Here is a 26,244-nt window from a genome sequence, read left to right on the forward strand (position 1 = left end):
TGACACTTTTATCTAAAACCTAAAAATACCCCTCTCATAACTTAGCCCCATTTTTTCCCAACCCGCATGCATCAGACCCCCCATCGGACTCGTCGGACCCCCCGTCGGACCCCCACATCGGACCCCAACCCAACCCCATCGGACCCCAACCCAATTTTTTTTCCCCAACTCGCAAGCATCGGACCCTATCGGGGTGCCCATCGGACCCCATCGGGCCATCGTCTTCCCCAAACTGCAATTTTCCCAAATCCCAGATCTGAAACTAAATCTAACAAAACTCACCGTGCGCACATAAATACATACATTATATATTATAACCCTAAAATCAATACCTATCAATACTCCAAAACATATATCACACAAAAAAAAATGACAAAAAAAGGGAGCCGACGGTGGGAGATCGGTTTTGGTTGGGGAGGGGACCGACGTTGTGGACGGTGGTGAGGGGCCGGTGTTGTGGACGGTGGTGAGGGGGGGTTTGGGTTGTGGACGGTGGTGAGTGGGGGTTTGGGTTGTGGTTCGGTTTGGGTTGTAGATGTGTGTGTGAGAGAGAGAGAGAGAGAGAGAGAGAGAGAGAGAGAGAGAGAGAGAGAGAGAGAGAGAGAGAGAGAGAGAGAGAGAGAGAGAGAGAGAGAGAGAGAGAGAGAGAGAGAGAGAGAGAGAGAGAGAGAGAGAGAGAGAGAGAGAGAGAGAGAGAGGGTTGAGTTATGAGAGGGGTATTTTTGGGTTTTAGATAAAAGTGTCATATTTTTTTTAGTTTGAAATGTATTGATTTAAGAATAAAATATTAAGGTTTTTTAAGTATAGAAAATCAAATTTCCCAAATGAAAAGTGCTGGCAAAAATGACTTTTCCCAGCGCGTAAATGCGTGTTGTGATAAATCCAACACGCAAGTATACGTATCGTTTTAACAAGTAATACTCATGTAAGTGAGATCGTTCCCACGAGGACTGTAGCTAAGTACCAATCAATTGAATTCTTGTTTCTATTTGGCAGAATCAATAATAAGGTTGAATAATTAAATAACTAAAAATTAAAAGCAGGATAATAATAATAAAAAGTGTAATTAATTATGGATGAATATTTAGGGAAAAGAATCCTGTTGATTTAATTACCCAATTGTTAATACTAATTACTATTCTCTTTCTCAATGTGAATGACAGATTATAAAAATTAACCTAACTCTTTTCAGATCTTTTAGGTCCTAAATCACATCTTATCTAATCATCTCTGGGATAGATTAACATATAATCAGCATTAAGCAATAATCTAAATGTCACAAAGGCTATGCAAATACTTTCGTTTCACATCAAAACCTAGTTTATCCAATTTTAGCATTCCCAATTCTCACTTTTCAGATTTTGAATTAGGATCATAGAACATGAAGAAGGTGATCAATCTTAAACATGTAATTAAACACAAATATGGATAAATTCACAATCAAGAAAGGAGAAATAGCAATTATCATTAACCAAAAGTAATTTCAATCAACATTCATCATCTCCCTAAATAGGAGTTTAGTTCATAAAATCCATAATAACATCCATAATCAAAACTAAAACAGAAATTAACATAGAAACTAAGAGTTTAAGAAAGAACTAGTTGGTGATTGCATTCCGGATCGAATTGCTTCCTTTGCCTCCTTCTTCATCTCTAGGGTTTTATTTCTGCCCCCTTCCCTTAAATAGAAATTAGGGTTGCTACCTCTTTGAAAAAGTCAAAAACTGCCCAAAAATCTCGTTTTTCGCCCCTAGTCGCGACTACATAAAGCCTAGTCGCGACCGTGGGCAAAATACGAAAAAAAAACTCGCTGTTTGGCTCCTAGTCGCGACCATGGTCGCGACCATGAAAAAGGGTCGCGACCATGGAAAGTGGTGGTCGCGACTACTGGAGCAAAATTTGACAGCTTCAACATCTTTCAGTAAAATGTACATAACTTTCACATACAAACTCCAAATGAGTTGATTCAAGATGCGTTGGAAAGAAGAAAAAGAAATCTAAAACTTTTATGTTTTGACTTTTTCCAAAATCTGATTGGAACATAGTCAAATTTAAGCTTGAAGTTTCAGCTTTATTTTCTTGCAGAATTTTCTCTATTCCATAGTTAGTTATTTTCCGAAATTTGATCAATTGATATATTCCAAGTGTGAAACCTGAAATCAAAGAAAACAAGCGTAATTCTATTCCAAAAAGAATAACAAAGAAGGAAAACAACTATAAAAAGTGACCCAAAATGTAGACTAAAAATAGCCTAACAATGCGCTGGTAAAAGTTAGATTTTAGCCACTACAAATGTACGCTGGTAAAACTTTGACTTCTTTGCCAGCGCAGTTTGCGAAATGCGCTGGTAAAAGTAACAGCGAACTGTGCTGGTAAAAGTGGCATTTCTTGTAGTGATAATAAATTTATTTATACTAAAACTATATTTATTCATTTATTATATATTAGAAAAATAAAAAATATTTAAAATAAATTAATTATAATAAAATAATAATAATTAAATCTTTTATTTTTTTAAAAGATATTTTATATTTTATTTTAATATTAAAAAACCATATCAACATTTGAATTTTTCTTATATTCTTAAGTTTTGAATTTTTTATTTACATTTGATAAAATATAATATAAAACTATTATAAATTATTTTTTATCAAATGCATATAAATTTAAACTTATAAAAAGAATAAAAAATAAATATATTAAAAATAAAAATATTATATCAAATAAGTTTTTATATATTTGTTATTATAATAAACTAGATTATAACATTATCATTATCATCATAATAGATCTTAACAACTCACAGTACTTTGAAATTTATAATCTCAGCTTTTTTTCACAGTTCTTCTGCAGCTAATTTTTCTCACAGCACAATTACAACTGTTTTTTCCCACAGCACAGCTGTGCCAAACTGACCCTTTTAGTATAAGTGAAATAATGTATTATGAAAACTCATAAAGATAATGCAAATTTAAACATATTAATGTATTAAAATAATACATAAAAAGTATTATAAAAGAGTTTTCAATAATACTTTAGTATAAGTCATAAAATACATTATAAAAGTTTCATGACTTTTAATAACATAGCCTTCCTTAATGTTTTGAAAAGTATTATGATAAGATTTTTATAATTCTTTTCTGGTATTATAAAAAATCTTTTTTCTTATAGTGGGTTATTTTTACACTTATTTATTTTTCTACTGAGTAAAAAATATTCTTGTAATTTTAAAACTGTATTTATGATTTTTTTTTTTAAAATGAAAAAAAATAAGGGTAAAAAATATCTATATATAGAGGAGTGTGACACCATGAAGCATATCCTTCAACGATATTCCAAACTCTCGGGTCAACAAATAAACCTCGAAAAGTCAGAAGTTTGTATGGGGAAAAGAATCTCCTCCTCTCAAGGTCACAATCTTGCTACTAGATTGGGGGTACGCCTCGTCTCTCATCATGCCAAGTATTTGGGGCTGCCTAGTTTTGTGGGAAGGAGGAAAAAAGAGGTGTTTGAGATCATAAAGGACAAAGTGTGGAATAAACTTAAAGGTTGGAAGGCTTCTATGTTCTCCCAAGCTGGCCGTGAGGTTCTGATTAAGGCGGTGGTTCAGGCAATCCCGAGCTATGCAATGAGTTGCTTCCGTCTTCCCAAGAAACTCATAAAGAATCTCCACAGCCTTGCTCCCAATTTTTGGTGGGGAGACACAAAAGATAATAAAAAGCTTCATTGGGGTTCTTGGGACAAACTCTGTAAACCCAAAGAGGAAGGAGGCCTTGGATTCCGAAGCCTCAATGAATTCAACCAAGCTCTGTTGGCAAAACAAGGGTGGAGACTTATCCATAATCCTCAATTTTTACTAGCTCGGGTGTTAAAAAACATCTACTACCCGAATGTTTCATTTATGAAAGCTGGTTGTCCTCCTGGGGCCTCGTGTGTTTGGAAAGGAATATGTTGGGGTCGGGAAATTTTGCACGAGGGGGCTCGGTGGAGAGTGGGAAATGGTAGAGAGATTCAGGTTTGGGAAGATAAATGGATACCAAGACCCTCGGGGGCCATGCTTTTACAAAGGCCTGGGATTGCACCGCACACTAAACTTCACCACTTCATCAATACGGACGGCTTATGGGAAATGGAGGAAGTTAAAAAACACTTTCATGAGGAGGAGATCTCTTGGATTCAAGGGATTCCTATAGACTTATTCATGGAGGATACGCTGATATGGCCATTTACCCCAAATGGAAATTACAATATTGTCAAGAGTGGTTATCGAATCAGTAGAGAAATCAATATACATCCCACTAGATGCTCTAATATGGAAGACATCCACAAATGGTGGAAGATGATGTGGAGCATGCAACTTCCTCCTCGAATGAAGCTTTTCGGGTGGCGAGTTTGTCATAATTGGCTGCCAGCAAAAACAAATTTGTCCCATAGAGGTATGACTGTTCATCCTAGTTGTGATTTGTGTGGTAACCAAGCTGAAACTCTTACTCATGCTCTTTGGTCTTGTGCTAAAATCAAACCAATTTGGAAACTTGTCCCTTGGTACAAAAAATGTGAACATATTAATCAAGGGTCTATGTTTGATATATTGGTAACTTTAAAGGCAAAGCTAAACATGAGTGAGTTTGAAGATGCTATTAAAATTATGTGGGCCATTTGGGAGAACCGAAACAGGAAATGGAACAATCTCCAAGTCATGAATGGTGCCCAACTGTTGGATTGGGTCTTCTCAGCGTACCCAGGATCGAGTCCCTTGGTGCAGAATGACAGGAAGACTACTCTAGAGCCCCCTCACCAGAAGCATTGGAACCGGCCTCCTACTACATAGTAGTGAATTGTGACGCTGCTATGCATTTGGGAGCTGCTGGGGTAGGTACGGGATTCATCTGGCGCAACTGGGAAGGTAGAATTTTGCTTGCTGGTATGATCTATTGTCATAGGTGCTGTTCGATTGATATGGCAGAGGCTTGGGCCATATTGGAAGCTCTCAAAAATCGACCGGACACAGCAGCCAGCCCCATTGAGATACAGTCAGATTGCAAGCAAATTGTTGATGCTATTAAGAACTAGGACAACCATTTAACTGCTGTCAACACTATACTTCACCAAATCAAACTGCAAATGGAGAGTTTAAATTGTAATTCCATTGTTCATGTTCATAGGAATAACAATGAGTGTGCTAATATGTTAGCAAGGAAATGCCTTGCAACTAAGGCTACTCAGATTTTTTCTCATTCTTTTCCTAGGTGGTTAGCTAATTTTTGTACAACTGATCTCCCTAACTTGGTGTAGTTCCTGGTCTTTTGTTAATAAGATTTTCTTTCAAAAAAAAAAATATCTATATATAAAAATATCCTTTAATATAATGCATGTAATACATTTTTTTCATTTAAGAAAATAGAGACTATCTGTGATGTAATACCAAAGCCACCACTTACCATTCTTAAAAGGTTGTCATCTAAAGTTTTAAACACTTGCCCTAACATTTAAGTAGCTATATGTAATGTGATGTTACATATATTCTGACAAAATTCATTTATATATTTATATAAATGATCCTAAAAATCTTTTTGGGAAGAAAAAACAAATATGAACACACTTTTCCAAATAAAAGAATCAAACTCTTATACACATCACTTTTTGTTTTCTAACAATTGAAAGAGACAATAATAGTCTTATCACTTTGTTTTCATCGCTCTTTAAATCTTTATAAGTACTTGTTGTTTTGAATTTTTTCTTATAACAATTAATAATACTAGTCATATACTATGGCTTCTCTCTTACATGGGGAAGGAAGTAGTACTAATGAGAGTAATATTGATGAGTTATCTGAAGCTCAATCTCATTTGTACAAACATATGTTATGTTACACAAATTGCATGGCTTTAAAATGTGCAATTGAGTTAGGTATACCAAACATAATCAACAACAACAAAAATGGCCAACCCATCACTCTTTCCCAATTGGTCCATGCCCTTCAAATTCCTTCTTCCAAAACTAGCTCCCTTCGCCGTCTAATGCGAGTATTAGTACATTTCGGTTTCTTCACATCAAAGAAAGAAGAAGAAGAAGAAGAAGATGCATATGGTCTCACAACTTCAACTAAATTACTTGTGAGTAATAATAATAATAATAATAATAATGATGATGTCTCAAGCTTATCCCCTTATGTTGTTGGAGTGCTTGAGCCAGCTATGGTAACTCCATTCCATTTTCTTGGAAGTTGGTTCAAGAAAGATGATGCAACAACACCATTTCAGTTAGCTAATAATGGAATGAAATTTTATGAGTATTGGGAGAAGAACACCCAATTCGGTGATAGGATGAATGAAGCAATGGGTAGTGATTCAGGAATGTTGAAGTTGGTTTTTAATGCAATGAATAAAGATTTATTCAAGCATGTTTTTGAGGGAATAATAACTTCACTAGTTGATGTTGGTGGATGTACTGGAGATGTATGCAAGATTCTGATGGAAGTATTTCCTCACTTGAAATGCTCAGTGTTTGATCTAATTTTTTTTTTTTTTTTGTGATAATACTGATGTATTTATATATATGTGTGTAGTCTGTTTTACGTGGTTGTAGTGATGAGGAATGTGTGACAATACTGAAAAAATGTAAAGAAGGTATTTGTTACAATAAAGGAGGAAAGGTAATGATAATAGATATTGTGATAAATAGCGATGAAGATGAGAATGAAGTATTGGAAGCTAAGCTTTCATTCGATTTGTTAGTAATGATTCTTTTCGCAACTGGGAAAGAGAGAAGCCAAAAGGATTGGGAAACACTCATCTTCCAAGCTGGTTTCACTCGCTACAAAATTACACCCTTGTTTAGTTTGAAGTCACTAATAGAGCTTTTTCCTTAATTAATCACTAGTCATATATATAGAATCAAACAATGTATGTATATGCATCATCAAGGGAAATTTACCTTTCTTCTTTTTAGTTTTTTTGAATAAAGGGTATGTATGTATGTATTACGTACCTTCTTTTGCTTGTGTTATGTTTTTAAAGTGATGTAATAATATATGGGAAATAAAAACTTGTTGATTTGGAGATTTTAATTAGTTTGAGATTCTTAGAGTATAATTATTGATTTGTAATTCTCTCATTCTTTTTTCATTCTCTACACAAAATGTGATGTAATAATATATGGGAAATATTGTGGAATTAGGAAAACGATGCTCCATCTGCTACCACATAAACATAATCCTCTGTAGCTAATACCACAATAATTATGCTGACCTCACTTCATTTCTTCACACCATTCTTTTGCTTAATTAAACAAATATTATATAACATTTTATTCTCCTATATATATATACATATCAAATTTGTATTCACAAAGCAAACTACTTGTATAGTAATTATTTTTCTTAAATTATTACTTTACTACAAGTATAAACCAAGAGTATTTATATATATATTACAAGCAGGGCCAGTCTTACGGTACGTGGGGTTTAGTCAAAATCAAATTTTGAAGTCTTATATATAGTTTAATTATTATCAAAATAAAAATTTTAGTGCTTTGGTGTCTAATGGTAAGACTTTGGTTGGGAGGAATGAAAATATAGGAATAGGAATGGGAATGGGAATAAGAATAGGAATGGAATGGAATAAAATTTAAAATGCATAAAAAAAATTGATAAAAAAATAATTAAATTTTTTTTCTTGTTACATTGGAATGGTCATTCCTTCTTTTTTAAAATGGAATAGCCATTCCACCAAAATGGTGAAAAGAGCATTCCATTGGAATGCCATTCCAATACTTTAAAATGCAACCAAACAAAGGAATGGAATGAAATTGTTTCCTTTCCATTTCATTCCATTTCATTACCTCCAACCAAACGCCACCTAAGAGTTTAAAGATTCAATCCTTTATAGCTACACATTAAATATATATATTTTTAAAAAATAGAAAAGTAAAAGTTCTTTACCACCGGTGTTTGTTATATTTTTTTATTATTTAATATTTTATCCATATACTAATAATTTTTTCATAATTTCGGGACTCTTAGCGTTCGAGAGCTCAAGAAATACACCTGGCTCGCCTACTCATAAGACCGACCCTAATTACACGTATGTTTTAGTAATAGCTAGCTAGGTTAGGATTATAAATAATAAAGATCGTTTTACTTTGGTGAAGTAATTAATAATTTAATCAAGGTAAACTATAATATTCTAACAATAATTAATGAGGTTGAATATGTACGTAAAGGAATTTATATATATATATATATATACACATATACGTAAACATTGAATCCGCACCATAATTGTCTTGTTGTAGTTATTATGAGAAAAATAAATAATACCTTACTTAGTAAACAATTGATCACATAATAAAAGTGAATACATATATATATTTGCTCAATGGGTCTATAAATATTAAAAATATTATAATTAAAAAATGGTGTGGTTGCAATATGCATATACATGCATGTATATATATGATCAATATATTAGCTCTTTAAATATAAATAATTGTATATCTCTTACTCAATATAAATGTATATTGTTATCTATCTGTGTCCAGACATTTTACCTACACTTTAAATTTTTACTTAATTAAATAAGTTTACTTAGAATAACCTTACTTTTTTTTCTGAATAGATTAAATGGATATATTACTTATTACACAAGATATGTGTCTGGTTGAAAATGATGGAATTAGATATAACTTTATATAGAACAATAATATTTAGTAATAAAAAAAAGAGTTTCTACAATATTAAAACAAAATAATATATACAAATTAATAATTAAAATGAATGAAGGAATGTTCTTTCTAATAATAACTCATAAAGAACAAGAGGATAAATTGCTAATTAATAGTTAAGCTTTTTAGAATATATATACCCAAACACATGATTAATTAAGTACTAATTAATATCTTATAATTACTAGCTAACAAATTTTGTATATAGCTAGATTGGATCATTTAAGTGGTTTGACTTATGAATTACTACTTTAATTAGTTAATTAATTAATTAATTGCATGCATGCATGTTATTGTGAGGAGGAAAAAGAAAAATTATTACGTACGAAATTATCAATGAGGATATAAAGCAAAGCTATATTATATATATACACGTAAAAACTAACGTAAATTATTTCATGCAATTTTATTAAATATAATATTAAAACAACTCTCTCTCTCTCTCTAGAGAGCTATATAAACATCCTCCATACCTAGTATATTTCTCACAACTCAATTATATATACATACAAACATAATTATATATATATATTTTGTGTCTAAATATATATTAATATGGTTCGATACTCTAATTTGGTTTTGCTTCTTATTATAAGCCTCTCAATCTTGCTAGCCCTAACCCAAGCAGAGCCAAATAAACCAAAAAAGCCAAAGAAAATTAAGTGTAAAGACAAATGGTATCCAGATTGTTACAAAAAGGATCTTTATTGCCCCGAATCATGCCCTCGCACGTGCTTCGTCGATTGTCGCACGTGCCAACCCTTATGCACTCAACCACCACCTTCACCTCCACCACCCCCAAAGCGTAAGCCTCGCTCTCCTCCTCCTCCTCCGGCCACCACCTATTCTCCACCACCGCCACAAGCCTCCTCATGGCCTCCTCCACCGGTGAATAACAATGCTTATCCTCCACCACCACCAACACAAACACCAACACCAACTCCCGCAACTCCTCAATCTCCTCCACCCCCGTCTGAGGAGGCGGCCGGAGGTAAAAGAGTGAGATGTAGGAATAAGAATTATCCGAGTTGTTATGGCATGGAACATACTTGCCCTAGCGCTTGTCCTGATCAATGCGAGGTGGATTGTGTTACATGTAGTCCTGTTTGCAGTAAGTTAATTTTCTTAAGCTAACTCTAAATTTATTCTAATTACCATTTTTTTTTACGAGCGTTGTTATTAAGTATTTTATAGTGCCCAACAATACTATATCAATTTAACGTGTTATATATTCTATAGTCAAACTGTGTGAAATTCGATAATAACTAATTATACCAATTTATAATTTATTTCTATGTCTTTTGGTGCTTCATACTTTATATATATGTTATATTATGTTTTAAAGGGTACAATATTTTTATTTTAAATTAAAATATGTGAAATTTGATATTAAATTAAATTACATTAAAAATATATCATGTAAGATAGTATTGAGATTCCTTATTATTCTTTTGCAAAATAGTCTATTTTCACAAATTACATATCGTGATAAATATAATATTAATATCATAATTATTATTATATACTAATATGAAATTTTCAAAAAAACTATTCAGATTGTAACAAACCAGGAGCTGTGTGCCAAGACCCACGCTTCATTGGCGGCGACGGACTCACCTTTTACTTCCACGGCAAGAAAGACCATGACTTTTGCTTGGTCTCCGACTCGAACCTCCACATCAACGCCCACTTCATCGGGAAACGAAACCCTAACATGACCAGAGACTTCACTTGGGTCCAATCCCTCGGAATCCTCTTTGACAACCACAAGCTCTTTATTGGTGCTAAGAAGACCTCTACATGGAGCAATGCCATTGATCGTCTCTCCCTCGCCTTCGACGGAGAGCCTGTCCTCCTCCCTGTAGGCGAGGGAGCTACGTGGCAGTCTCCAGAGTCCTCGATAGCTGTATCGAGGACTCAGGATGTGAATTCCGTGGAAATTGAGGTGGAAGGGAATTTCAAGCTCAAAGCGACGGTGGTGCCTATCACCAAAAAAGAGTCACAAATTCATCAATATGGGATCACCGAGGAAGATTGTTTTGCCCATCTTGATGTGAGCTTCAAGTTCTTTGCATTGAGTAGGGAAGTGAATGGAGTTTTGGGTCAGACTTATGGGAAGAACTACGTGAGTAGGGTGAAGATGGGACTGCCCATGTCGGTGCTTGGTGGTGAGAGAAAGTTCTCCGCTTCAAGCTTGTTCGCGGCGGATTGCATGGCGGCAAGATTTGATGGGAAAAGAAAGAGTGGTTTGGAAGATGAGTTTGTGGGTATGGAGTGTGGTAGTGGAATGGGTGGTCGTGGTGTTGTCTGCAAAAAGTGATCATTATTTGATGAAACAATATATTGATCAACTAATAGTATAATTTCTTGGTTTAATTAACCAAGTAATACAAATAAAAAAATAATAATTAACAAACTAATTAATGTTTGTTGTTAATTTCAATAATGACATAACACACATATATATTCGATTGTATTTGTTCTATTTTTTTCTTTGGTTGATTATATATGATCAGGGCCGGCCCTGAAAATATATGGGCCGAAGACAAATTAAATTTTGGGGCCCTAAAAAATATATAAAAAAAAATTAAAAGAAGAGTGTTATGGGATTTGAACTCATGACCTTGAACTTTATGCCATCCACCTCAACCAACTAAGCTATAAATATTTATTGCTTACAATACACTAAATTTTAGTTAAATAAAAGCCTAATAATTTTTTTTTATTTTTTTATTTCGGGCCCCCGGAAAGTGTGGGCCCTAGGCACGGGCCTAGCCCGCCTATGCCTAGGGCCGGCCCTGTATATGATCAACAGATATTACATGTACAAAACAATCAAATAATAATACACATTTTGTTTACCATATTTCAAAGTTATTTTCATAGTTGGTGTGTGCTTGCTTATATTGAAGAAGATTAAAGTATCATTTTTCCCAATCATTTGGACAACTCACAATTTATGTAATGATTGCATAACAAATTCTGTTAGGAGAATATTCTTTTTGCTCCCTGCATGCATTGTACCATTACCTTTTGTATACGTGGCCACCTAGAATATATATATTCTTGTAATTGGTATTTGCCTATATAATGAAACCAATACATCTCAATCTCATTAATTACATTTTCTTGCTGATTTTAAGTTGGTATTACAGCCTTCACTAACCTTTCTCATCAATGGCGGCTCCAAGAGAGAAGACACTAGAGGCCTCTATTGAAGGTGACAATGGTGCTCAGAAAGTAACAACTTCTACAGTACCAACATATATATATGGTTTTGAATATTGCTACTCACTAAAAAAAACTGCTAATTTTGGTAACAACTGTTTAGTCACAACATAATTTTTTTTTGTGACTAAATGTGACTTTTAGTCACAATAAAATATTACTTGTGACTAAAGCATTGTATTTAGATACAAGTAGTCACTAATTTAGTTTTAGCCACAACAAGTATTGTCACACAATAAATTGTAATTTTTGTGACTAATACTTTTAACCACGGTCCTTTTAGTCACAATATAGGAATGATAATTTATAATTAGTCACAACTTTTTCACTTTTAGTCACAAGTTTTGTTGTGACTAAAAGTAAATTTTTTTGTAGTGACTGAAAAACAACAACACTCAGACTCAGATTCCAAATGTTGTCATGACTCATTTTGGGAGCACAATAAATGATTCTTTTGCATTGGATCATAATAACTTTACACTATAATAAATCATAGTTTCTACAATAGTGTATAGACACAGACTTGATGGCTATATTAAAAGTATTCTCCGTAGACCACACGAGTTTCTCTATACTAATGATGATGGTAGTGAAGTGTCCACAAGTAAAATTAATTAACCCTGGCTTTAAACAGTGAACTGTAAACGATCGGTTGCTTCTGGGATGGTTGAATGGTTCCATAACTGAAGGAATCACATTTGAAGTTATGGGATGTGATTCAACAACCTCTATATAGCATGCTTTGGAAACTTTGTATGGAACACACTCAAAATCCAAAATGAATGAGTATAGAGCTAAGATTCAGATGGCTAGAAAAGGAGATCTCTCGAGAAAACAGGCAAATGGGTTGATGCTCTTGACCTTCAAGGACTTACCCCGAAAACTACTTGCAGGTGACATTATAGTAAATGAAAAATCTTCATACATTCAAACTTCTACTAACACCTGAGCAAAATTTAACCTTTTTTTTTGTTTTTCGTGATTTGATCTAAAGTCACTAGAGTACCAAGATGCACTACAAAAAACTGTTATTTTTGGTGACAACTTTTTAGTCACAACATAAATTTTTGTGATTAAATGTGACTTTTAGTCACAACAAAATGTTACTTGTGACTAAAACATAATATTTAGATACAAGTTGTCACTAATTTAGTTTTAGTCACAAGAAGTATTGTGGCTAAAAATACATTTAGTCACAACAAATTGTAATTGATTAATTAAAACCAATTAACTAAGTCTTACAAGCAGTATTGTCTCAACTAGTGTGAGGACCATGAGCCTATATAACCGAGCTTCCAATAAGTAGATCTAGAATATTATACTAAATAAATTTTCTAACTTATTAATTTCTCCTTGCACCACTATAGATTTGAAATTACACTCTCAATTATATAGAGCACTCTATATGTTCACGATATAGATACGTTATGAAATAATCTATTATTCTAATCCCAATAATCAAAGATCCTCTATAGATGATTTAAATCGAGTAGGGACAAATTTACTGTTTCACCCCTCAATATATTTTATCCTTAAAACATTTAGCTTCCCATGAATGATATTTCAGTAAATTAATATAATTATTGAAATAAGAGCTCTTCCATTTATCTCTATTAAGCCAAACTCGAAGGAACTTATCATTTTACTTCTACATCTAGATAGAAGCTATAAATTCCATATCTATGATTAGCACTCCCACTCAATTGTACGATCATGTTCTTAAAATGTATGTGTTCACCCGTATGAGATTCAACGAATAACTCAAAAAATATAAATAATACTCTTGAGATCAAATCTAACCATATGAGGATTAAGATCTTTTGATCTAAGATCAACCGATGATATTGACTTAGAAAGATACAACAGTAAGATTATAATATGTTTACCAAGATCAATATCTGTCCCAGTCCAATGTATACTCCATACATCCGATACTAGCATACTTTGCCAATGTCTTGGAAAGAACATAACACTTATCCAAGGTGTAAGTAAACTTTATCGCTGACTATCACATCAGTGTAAATCTAGTACACTAATGAATCATGGGACATTAATTTTGAAGCATATAATCAAAATTACCTTCCACTATGTTGACATCACTGTAATTGTGAATAACTATATGTTTTGGATTTAACAGAAATTGTATATTAAACCATAAACATAAAAAATACATGTAAACATAAATAATTTCTAATCTTCTATTGATAACAAATAAGATTATATCAAAATGGGTTTTATTTAGAGCATAAAATCCCAACAAATACATCTAAACATAACTCTCAAAAGCCTCTCTATCTTCATCTGTCCCTCTCCGGCACTGATCCTGTCAGCCTCTCTTGCTCACAATGATGGTGGCTCTCCCTTTCTCCAAATCTCACACTCGACAACGATGACAAGTCTCAAACCATTAATGAAACCATCTAATTTTTGGCCTCGAATTATTGTGGAAACCATTGTTTTCCATAGAACATAAATGTTCCTGTCAAGTTTTAAGAAAAAGGCCGAGTGAGGGTGTTAGCAAAAAGTGAGCTCTAGAAACCACCAGATCTGATCTGAAAACCTAATGGGGAGCTGGTCTGCGGTGTGTCTGTGCTTCCTTAATCCCGAAAACATCTACACTGTGCTAATCTTTTTGTAATGCTCCAAAGATAAGTCGAGCAGTGGAGTGATGGTTGGACCCGTTAGACATTGTTGTGTGAGCATAATGGCTCTGATACCAAGTAAAAAAAAGTTCTTTTCAGCAATAGAGAATAAACTCAGCTCGAAGAGAGGCTTAGGAGTCCATCGCCATTTATAAGAAGATGCCAAATACAAAAGAGAAGTGAGAGGACACTTGTTGCTCCATTACAAGAGATTGAACCACATAATGAGAAAGGCAAAAATAGAATTACAAAGCCATTCAAGACCACATGATTAACCAACTAATTATGGTGGTGGTTCGAGAAAAGGGCTGTGGTGATTTTGGTATTTTTTTGTGATTTATGATGTTGTGCTGGTAGAAGAATTCGTAACTAATATAAATATGGTGGTGATGGTAGCAGTGGTGTGGTGGTCCACATTTTTTTTTAATTTTCTTACTTCGGTTCATAAGTGAAGTAAAAAATCAATTAGCATCGGTTCATAACTGAAGTAAAAAATATTACTATTTGCGTTTACGGCTATAGCGTCGGTTATCCCAACTGAAATAAATTCTTTATATGTCACTTAAAAACTAAAATAAAAAGCCCTTTTTGTAGTAGTAAAGAATCATGATGTTCCATCTCAATATTAATTAGTGCTAAGTAGAGTAATCCATGTTCTTACAAATAGCTCAATATTTTTACATTTAATTCATACGAGACATTATTATCCAATAATCACCAAATCATAAAGTCTAGTGTTGTATTTCTCATTCAATCCATTATTATTTTTTTTCACATCTGATTTGGTTGATTGGAATCTCACTTAACTGCTTTCACCATTTTCTTGCCACTGTAAGCTATGATCTCCTGCTGATCTCTCTTTTAATGGGGTTGTTTTTATATATCTAAGTTAATTTACCATTTATCTTAAGTGCATGCATAACTAATTCATAAGCATCCTAAATCAAACATCATGAACTAAGACATGTTTCAAAAAAAAAAAAAAAACTTAAATGCAAACTAGCAGTATCTAAAGAACCTAGCTCATAAATTACATATGACCATATTAAGAAACAATAAATTGCGTTTTGTCTAGCTAGATGTAGAATATAAATATATATTTATTTATATTATATAATATTTATGTTGTTTAGTAATTTAAAAAGTCAATGCCATATATGAGCGCATGATAAATTATACTTACATGATCATAATGACAAGATAAGCTTATTATTTTCAAGATAACGTTCTCGATCTATACAATTAATTAATTCATCAATAATGCTAAGGTACTGTCTACTATATTGTATTTTAGTTGTGAGAAAATATGCATTATTAAGTAGGAAATATATAATTAATTAATGATGTTTATGTTATAAATTTCTAAATGTGAAAAATTCCCTTCCAATTATAAAAATAATTGTAAATTTCTCCTTTCGGTTGCATCTGATTCGTTTTACAAATCGTTGTATAATTATTGTAAGACCAATTCAAGGTTAATCTATTATGATTTGAGCTAGAGTTCAGCTAAAAAATAATTATGTAAATAGTATAAAATTTGGAACTGTGAGTATTCATAAGTTTTAATTAATTAATTAATGCTTGAATAATGTCTAAGGTTATTATTTATATTTAATTATCTAATTAATTTAAATTTAGTTAAATAAGTTTTAATCCTATAATTATACGCGTCGTGGTGTAATATCTACAACAAAAAATTATAATATACGAAATGCAACTATTTTTTTTTTTTAATTATTAGTTACATAATTAGAAGGGAAAGTATCATAAAAATATAATTAAAAAAATATATTTTCAATCATAATTCTAATTCTAGATGTAAAAATCCGATTTATTCTATAATAAGTTAATAATATATGCAATGACTTATACAAGTTGGTGTTAATATAATATAGTAATTAGTTAATAATATATGCAATGACTTATATACAAGTTGGTGTTAATATAATATAGTAATTAGTTAATAATATATGCAATGACTTATACAAGTTGCTTTTGTAGCGATCTATTCCCATACGATCACACGTTACGTACTAAATGTTTTAATATACTATTATACTAATATAGTTTTGAGTAAGTTTACAGTGTATGAGTGGATGTTGATCGATAGATTTTTTTATCTGTTTTGTTATTTAGGAGAATTTTTTAATTTATTTTTTTTTATGATGACATAAGTTGTAGCTATTCAGGATTACTTTGTAAATCTTTAGAAAATTTCAATAATAGTTTATAATGCTGAAAATAAGATTGAGTGATTCTACAATGTACCTGTTAAAAGAGATGTACTGATGCACCCTTATTTGTTTCGGCATCTAGAAAATTTTTTTAGTCTAATTTTTTTTTTTTCAATTCATGTACGTTATAACTATTTAAGATATCTTACAAAATTTTAAAAAATTCGAAATAATTTACAATATAGAAAATAATATTCAAACAGTCTATTTTACACGCGTATAAAATAAAATAGTCACGCGTGCAATGCTTAAACATAATTTTCGGCGTGTTAAACTTTTTTAAATTTCTTAAAATTTTACAGGATGTCTTAAATAACTATAATTTACATGACCATGAAAAAAAATTTGACTAAAAAATTATTTCGGATACTAAAACAAAAAAAGATGTATCGGTATATTCCTTTTAAGGGAGTGCATTATAGAAGTTCCCAATAAGATTTATATATTTTATTCCACGTGCGAGCAGCTATTTTTCTTATACGCTTGGTATAAGTAATTATTGAAACTTTAATTTTAGTAATGTAAGCTACTCAAATTTTTTTGAAAATTTACTGGTGATCTTACATAGCTACAACATATGTGATAATGAAAAATTAGAGTAAAAAAAAAATTTCCTACATGCCAAAACAAATAAGTGGTCTACCAAAACAACTCTAAGTCTTTTATCATATTATTATTATATATACTTATTTAAAATAAAAATAAGATTTGCAGATGATACTAATATATTTTAACAATAATTTAAAATATTAATTATTGAATCTCGATCTGCCCTTGTTTTTGGTGCTCTATAAATAGTTTACACATAACAACTTAGTTTATATAAGCTCACCCAATTATTACTATAAATTAATTTAAACATATTATTTATAAGTAATAATATTTATAATGTCATCATCTACATCTACAATATCTAGTGGATGGCCAAGGTTTGCGGTTGTGAAATCAGATTTCAAGAAAACCTACTTGAGACATATAACTAAGGAAGAGAGCACAGCAAAGGGAGTGCCACCGACGTCTCTCCTTTCCGATGGGAACGACATTACGAGCCCTAATGTGAAATTCGAATTAATAAGCGCCAAGAAAAATCCAAAATGGGTGCACATAAGGTGCTCCCACAACAACAAATTCTTGACCATGCAAGTGGACAAGAATAATGTTGATAACCCGTGGGTCATCCTTGCGTCCTCTGGCGAACCCATAGAAAAAGATTCGCCAGAACAACCAGGTACTTGGTTCCAAGTAACTAAGGATGGTGATACTAGTTTCAAATTTACACATGTTGCGTCTCAGCGTTGCGCTGCATTCTACCGTGAAAGCTTGTACGCGGTTTTGGGCATTCCAGTAGATGGTGATGCTAAAATGACGAAGTTTGATATCTTGGATTGGCAATCCCTTGTTCTATTTCCCAAAACCCCAACTGTCGCCTTCCTTGGTCCCAACAACAAATATCTCACCCCCTATGGTGACGATAGTGTTATGTTGTTCAACTCGGTTGACATTACAGATGTGGGTGTAGCGCATCAGATCTTTGTCGTCGGTGATGGTTATATCTGTGTGAAGAACGTTTCCACTGGAACGTTCTGGACGCTTAGCTACAAAAACTGGATATATGCTATTGTCCATGACCTCAAGGATGCTACACTTTTTTGGCCCGTCAAAGTCGCTGACAACACCGTGGCCCTTCTCTATAAAGATCCTGTAAGTACCAAGGATAGATACACTCAGATTTTTAGTGATGATAACTATGAGGATGGTCTTAATGCCAATAGTACCAAAATTACTTCTGTTGCAAAGTTGGTAGTGGTGGAGACCGCCGGGTCTAGGAGTATCTATGGAATCGATTTTCGGCCAGACGAGGGCAGGATCTACAATGTCCAAGCTCTCGAGAAGGCCCATGCATCAGCAGAAAACTATGACGAGAAAGATGACAACACTCTAAACCTCACGTTTTCCTACAAGACTTCAAGAGCTACTACTTACAGTGCTAGCGGTTCCTTCAAGATAGGTGTTCATACATCTATAGAAGTTTCAGAAGTACCACTAGTTGCGAAAGAGACTATTGGATTTTCATACGAGTTTACCACGACTATTGGATGGGCATCCACTAAGACAGTCGAAACTGCAACGGAGTCTACTTACACGGTTAAAGTGCCTTCTAAGACTAGAACCACGGTTACTCTTATAGCGACGCAAGGAATGTGTGATGTTCCTTTCTCTTATACTCAGCGCGATGTTTTACATGACGGAAGTGTTATCATCCACAAGCTAAATGACGGCATTTTCACGGGTTTGAATACTTTTAACATGGATTTCATAGCCCTAGAGGAAAAGCTACCAACAAATAAAGATGATAATAATCCATCATCATCAGTTAAAAATTGCATAACTAAATATTGATTCAAACAATGTTAGTTGTTAACTTCATATCATGCTCGTTTAATTAATTTGCACTGTCTTTCTCTCCAGTGCTTCTTTTATATATTAATGAACTTTTCTTTATTTTTTAAATAAAAATTCTATCTCTGTTTTTAGTACTGTTTCTTTTATGCTCATAATGTTACAATTAATACTATGTTAGGATATTTAATATATGATGATAATAACACAAGTTACGTAGTATACATATAATATTGAAGAAAACTAATTAAGGTTGGTTTATCCATAACAAGTAAATAAAGACTAGTTTAAAGTTATTCACTTACATATTGAAAATGTAACATAAATATACATTTAAACCTTAAGTAAATTCTCAACTAGTATTGTAAAAAAAGAAAACTAAGTTCACTTTGTCCAAATAAAACTCATGTGTAAAATTTAACACAACTTTGAATATATAATTATTTTGGAGAGAAATATTTTTCAAAGGATACAATTCTTCAAGAAATCAAATAAAAATCTAGCTAAAAACCTCACAACAAATGAGAAGAATCACAAATCTCTCTGAGTTTGACTTAGACAGTCTAATCATCTAAAATGGCAAAAATGATTCCATTTCAAAAGGATAAAGAGTGAAAAAAGCACTCACCCAGCTGGATGCGAAGCACCACCCAATTAGGGATGTACATTTTTCCCATGGAGATGGCCCCGCGGGAACCTGCCCGTAAAGGGGCGGGGATTCCCCGTCTAAATTGGGAACGGAGCGGGGACGGAGATCAGATTTTGTTCCCGAATGTTAAATGGGACGGGGACAGGGATGACACTTCCCGCCCCGACGGGGACCCGTTTAATTTATTAATTACTTTTTATTAATATATATGCGATTGTATTTTTTTTTTAGTATATTAATATCATTTTTACAATTTTTGAAGTTGCGTTTTTGTATAATAATTACTATATTGAATAGTAAATAATATGTAATATTTTATCTTTAATATAATTTAATAATTTTATACATTTAAATTTTTAAAATAAACTTTATTTTTACAATAGGGGATTCCCCACCCCGTCCCCGCCCTATTAGGGAATTCCCTACCCCGTCTCCAATGGGGAATAAGCGGGGATGGGGATTAAAATCCTTAACGGGGATAAGAACGGGGAGAGCACTCCCCGCTAATTTCCTGCCTCGTGTGCATCCTTACACCCAATATAACACTAAAGACTACAGCAAAAAAAAGAAAAAAACATACCATCATAGGCAATCGAACCCCACCTTAAGACAACAAACACCGAAACCAACATTAATAAAAAAATTGATCTCAATGAAGAACTAGAAAATAGTATTGGCTTCAGATAATTACAAAAAGATAAAATAAATATAACAAATTCACAATATCAAATCAATTCAAGTATTGTATAGTTGGATGGAGGAGGGTAGTTTTGTAACTTGTCTTTCTTCTTCTTTATTTTCAAAGTTTTGAGTCTTTATTATCTTTAATTTAGTACCTGCAAACACCATCAGCAGCATCAATGCATCATCAATTCACATGGTTGACAGTCCCAAAACAAGTTTAGAGATAAAAGTTGATAAACATCAGATAAAAGACACTACAAGAAATCACAATATAATTTTTTTTTTGTAACTAAATATGACTTTTATTTACAATAAAAAATTATACGTGTGACTAAAACATAATATTTAGATACAAATTGTCACTAATTTAGTTTTAGTCCCAACAGGTATTGTGAGTAAAAACAAATTATGATTTTTGTGATTAATACCTTTAACCACGAACTTTTTAATCACAACATAAGAATTATTATTTATAATTAGTCTTAACTTTTTTTACTTTTAGTCACAAATTTTGTTGTGACTAAAAATGAAATGTTTTATAGCGAGATGTTTTTATATCGATCTAGTAATCTAAATATCTATCCAAGGAGCAATGTCCTACGTACTACTCAAGAAGAGATAAAATCCATGAGAAGAATCCTCGATTTCTCGAGACGTCAAATAGTCCACTTAAAATCATTTATGATAAAGACAATAAATTTATTTATTGAAAATGTTATTTTGGATTTTTTCCCTCTGAACTATGACTTGTGCATAATTGTGCCCCTGAATTTTTCAGCTTGTTAAAAATGGTCCATAAGCTATTCATAATGTTGTAAAGTGGTCCTTCTGTCTGATTTTATTACATGTGGCAAACAGAATAATGATGTGACCGTTTAGACTACTAATGTCATGTCAGCACTATGAAATTAATTTGAAAAAAATAATTTATGTTTTCTTAATTTACTTTTACTTATTTTTTTTTTAAAATACATGTTTTAATTTTTTTAATTAAAATTACACACGTGACTCACTACAAGAAATATCACTTTTACCAGCACCGTTCGCTACTGCACTGGTAAAAATAACTTTTACCAGTGCCTTTCGCAAATTGTGCTGGCAAAAAGGTCAAAGTTTTACCAGCGCACATTTAGAGTGGCTGAAATCTAACTTTTACTAGCGCATTTACGCGTTGGAAAAAGTCGGCGCTTTTCATTTTATGCTGGCAAAAGTTATAAAATTTCCTAAAATAGTACTCTTTAGAGTAATTAGGTTATCACCGTATGATAGACTTCAGGCTTATTTAGTTCGCGAAAAATAAAAGGTGGTGCACCCTGTTACTTTTCTCTGTTGTATCCTAGGAGACGTGTTAGAATTTTCTAGCACTAATTAAAGATGCGAATTTGTTTTAAGGAAACTAAGTGCTAAATAGGCGTCAGATATTCATCAATTGAAATTGCATACATCAATGCTACAAGTTATTTTTGGTGTCGGTTCGAGGGTCACTTAATTAAAAAAAATTGACACCAAAGATCAGCCTATATATCTCTTAAGTGTCAGTTATAACCCAACACTAAAAAGTATTCAATGGTGTCAGTTAGTAGAGCGACACTAAAATAAAAACGAACACTTAATTTTTTTTTTTTTTGAAAAAAGAAAACATCCCTTATAACCTCTTTAAACCCAACCCCAAATATATTTCTCAATTTTTGATTTTTAATTTTTTTTGCTTAATATTCTCTCTCTCATTTAAAAGCTAAAAGTCGTAATCTTCAAATCGGACCAGAGCAAATCCTAAACCTAATTTTATTTTTCATTTTCTCTCCCCATTTTTGTCTCAGAGCGCATAGAGCTCTCAACTAACACTTCTCTCTTCTTCTTCATATTCTTCCTCGGTGACGCCCATTCTCGACCACCGATGGTCTAGACAGAGCACAATTCTGACCTCTAGCGGTTTAAACAATGCTTCAGTCTTCATAGCCACTCCTTTTTCTTTTCACTCTCCCGTGTGGAGCTTCTTCTCCCTTGTTGTTTTCTCTACGTGCGACAACTGAAGGCCAAAAGATCAACTCTAGGTGACTTCAATGGGGGTTCGCGAGGGATTGGGCACCTGGTGACTGAAGGCCAAAACGAAGCCCAAATCTGAGATTGCAACGTGAAATGTACATGTATTCGCCTTCTTTGTTCTTGATCGGTGCTATATCTGTTGGAATTATTTTACCAGGATCTTAGATCTACTCACAAGTATGTTTATTAACATCCTAAATATGAACTTTCTAAAACGATAAAATAAACACATATAAAGTTTAAGAAACCTTACATTGGGTGCAGCGGAATAATATGACTCCTTCCGTTCAGATATCTAGCCCTTGATTCCTTTCTGTAGCAGAGCATTATCAATATCTGAACCTGGATCTCTTTCTCTGAATCCTTGATGCTGAATCTCCTTTGCTGATGATCTTTCTTCACGATCTTCCTCACTATGATTGAGGTATCACTTGATGTGTGTGGGCACTACTCTAATCACTAAGAGAGGTTCGAAATATTGAGGAAGAAAAGAGAGAGAGAGTGGCGGCTAGAGAAGAGAGTGGAGGCTCAGGTTTTTCTGATTCAGAAAGTGTGTTTTCCTGAAGCCTTCACTATCTATTTATAGCATTCCTCTAGGGCTTGATTTGAATTATATGGCATTAAAATAATGAAAAAAATCATTTAAAAAAGATAACACAAGTGGTCGGCCCTATGCTAGGTGGACTGGGCCTTGATTTTTGCAATTTTGCAATTTTACCACTTTTGTATCTGATTTTCTCAAAAATGCCAATTTCCTAATTCAATCATTTAAATGCCAATTCTAACTATTTAATAACTATAAATAATTATTAAATAATATTGTCATTTATCATATTTATTAATTGAACCATACAAAGTATCATAATTAACAAATATGCCCCTATAAACTCTTTCTTTACAATTTCGCCCTTACTTAGTGAAAATTTCACAAATAGACATAGTCTAACTTGTGAATTATAATTGATTAATCAAAACCAATTACATGAGTCTTACAAGCAATATTATCTCAACTAGTGGGGGGACCATGGGTCTATATAACCGAGCTTCCAATAAGTAGATCAAGAATTTAGCACTAAAATTCACTAACTTATTAATTCTTCGTTGAATCCACGCATAGAACTCAGAATTGCACTCTCAGTATATAGAATGCTCTATATGTTCCACCATATAGACACATCATTAGTTATCCATTGTTATAATCCTAATGTGATCAATGATCCTCTATATGAATGATCTACACTGTAAAGGGATTAAATTACCGTTACACCCTACAATGTATTTATTCCTTAAAACACTTGACCCCGTATAAATGATATTTCAACTTATGTGAAATGAGTACTCCACCATTTATATTCGTTTGGTCAAGCTCGAAGGAGATCATCCTTTGCTTACTATTCGCCAGATAGAAGCTATAGATTCCATGTTTATGCTAGCGCTCCCACTCAATTGCACTACCGTGTTCCCAAAATGTACGTATCACCCTGACCTAAAAGTAGGCTTAACTAACAAATCAAAGAACACGAATAGCCTTTCAAGATTGAGCCTAATCATATCAGGATTAAGATCATTTGATCTAGGATCAACTAGGCGATATTGACTTGAATAGATATTACGGTAAGTTTAATAAATCTAAGTCAAAGTTCAATATCGGTCCCTTCCGATGCATACTCCATGCATCCAACCTGAGCTTTACTTTAACCAATGTTCTGGAAAGAACATAGTATTTCTCCAAATACAAGTAAACTCTGTTGTAGATTATCATATCAGTAAAACCCTGTGTCTGATAAATCTAGGAAACTTTATTCACATAGTCATGTTTACTTTCCAATGTGTTGACGGCACAATAAACAGGATCAAGTATGTGAAAAGGGTTTCGGATGAATTTATACATTATGTACATATAATCATGAAATAAATCATGTGAACCATGCAACATTAAATGTTATTTACGATCTATATTAATAAGTAAATCGATTATATTGAAATGAGTTTTATTTAGGGCATAAAACCCAACAAACTCCCACTTGCACTAATATAAAACAAAAAGTGCGTTTCAAATAATCTCAACACCTTGATATACAAATCAAGTGTAGTAGTAGTAAACTCCTCGTAATAGGATCTGAAAGGTTGAATTAACCACAACCTTTTCTCCACCATTACTCTTCCTTTAATCACAAAATCATTGATAATGTGAAATTCCTCTCTATATGTCTACTCTCTTGGGATACTCGATTCTATACCTTTGGCAACTACTTTTGGTTAATCAGGAAATTAACACTAGTAGTTTAAGGCAATTTGGAATGGTGCCAAAGATGTATAGAACTTTCCTTAGACTGAATAAGTAACTTTCTGCGACTTTAACATTCAGTCTATCTCTGGTAGACCTAGAGACTTCAGATAGGTTTTTACACTTCTCCAAAATCACTATTCCACCCCCAGAGTAATCACCATCTTATCAGAAAGATTTACTAGCACATAGGTAAATTTCGAAATCTGATATGGTGTAGTCTAAGAGTTTTAAACACACCCTTATAGACTAACATATAGTTCCTCTTCTTAATCTTAAAATTTACTTGATTGTCTTCCAATGTTCTTCTCCTGGATTAATCTGATACCTACTCATTACTCCCACTCAACAACAGGTGTCCGGTCTAAGGCATACAAAAGCATATCTAAGACCTCTCACTTTGTTGATGTAAGAAATTCTTTCATGGCTTTATCTTTTACGGGAATAGTCAAGACTTTTCCTTAGATAAATAAAATCTATACCTAAGAAGTTGTGAAGCTTCTATAGATTGCCATTAGAAAGAAAATGCTTCAGCATCTTACTAAAGTAAGTTGCTTGCATTAGAGTAAGTAATTACCAGGTATACCACAAGCCATAGGTTTAGATAAACTCAAATCTATAATACTAGGAACAGGAAGTTTTGTTAAGTCCATTGAATGGACTTATAAACGAAAATTTCCTTTTATGTCCTTGTAATAGAAAACTTTAGGTTACTCCATGTGAATGGATTAAACCATAGTTCTATTGGCTTTCTTCTTAGTTTCTTATCTTGACAATCCATTACTTGTTTAAACTCACAATGGATTTTAATCACTAGTGTCTCCCAAGTCATAAGAAGGTGAGTTCCTAGAAACTCTCCCACTACGACAAGGCACCGTGAATTATGTCTAAGAAAACTAAATGGTATTGATCTCTTCGGTTGTGACAAGACAACAGAGGCAGTGGGATCATCATATGTTATATAAGATGATAGAACACTTTTGGAATCAAGAATTAAATATCTCCTTTATTTGCTACTTGTTTTCAGACTTAGTCATTATCTTAGAAAAGTAGTATTTGTTTGAACAAAAACTTTCTTATCTATTGACAATGGGATGGTCCACCCCTAATCACTTAGAATAGCTAACAAACCATGGTTAATGGTTCTAGCTTTTCTTAAGATTTTGATTAGGTCATCCATGAATCTAGTAATGATTTACATTAAGTATACAACCATTACATCATTCTGAAATTGTATTACCATGGAAGGAATTAGGCAACGACTAGTAACTAATCATCAACATGCAACTCGAAATTTCTGGGGAGGTAAGTTTGGATATAATTCAAAAATCAATGTAATGATCTTTGAAC

The 26,244-nt window shown here is 32.9% G+C and overlaps 3 protein-coding genes across 3 annotated transcripts; all 3 read left to right on the forward strand.

Annotated features, from left to right (window-relative positions):
- The first annotated feature begins 5,771 nt into the window (after positions 1-5,771).
- Positions 5,772-6,871, forward strand: LOC115719064 (probable O-methyltransferase 3). Its single transcript, XM_061108939.1, has 2 exons — positions 5,772-6,479; positions 6,569-6,871. Exons 1-2 carry the CDS (start codon positions 5,772-5,774, stop codon positions 6,869-6,871), a joined length of 1,011 nt encoding a protein of 336 aa, XP_060964922.1.
- A 2,343-nt stretch (positions 6,872-9,214) lies between these two features.
- LOC115720699 (uncharacterized) lies at positions 9,215-11,200 on the forward strand. The gene is made up of 2 exons (XM_030649865.2): positions 9,215-9,835; positions 10,281-11,200. The coding sequence occupies exons 1-2, from the start codon at positions 9,280-9,282 to the stop codon at positions 11,042-11,044; spliced, it is 1,320 nt and encodes a 439-aa protein (XP_030505725.2). The 5' UTR covers positions 9,215-9,279; the 3' UTR covers positions 11,045-11,200.
- Positions 11,201-17,716: 6,516 nt separating this feature from the next.
- Positions 17,717-19,228, forward strand: LOC115719067 (uncharacterized). Its single transcript, XM_061108940.1, has one exon. The coding sequence runs from the start codon at positions 17,717-17,719 to the stop codon at positions 19,226-19,228; it is 1,512 nt and encodes a 503-aa protein (XP_060964923.1).
- Positions 19,229-26,244: the final 7,016 nt, after the last annotated feature.

The sequence above is a fragment of the Cannabis sativa genome, chromosome 2, assembly GCF_029168945.1.
Source record: "Cannabis sativa cultivar Pink pepper isolate KNU-18-1 chromosome 2, ASM2916894v1, whole genome shotgun sequence".
Lineage (NCBI taxonomy): Eukaryota > Viridiplantae > Streptophyta > Magnoliopsida > Rosales > Cannabaceae > Cannabis > Cannabis sativa.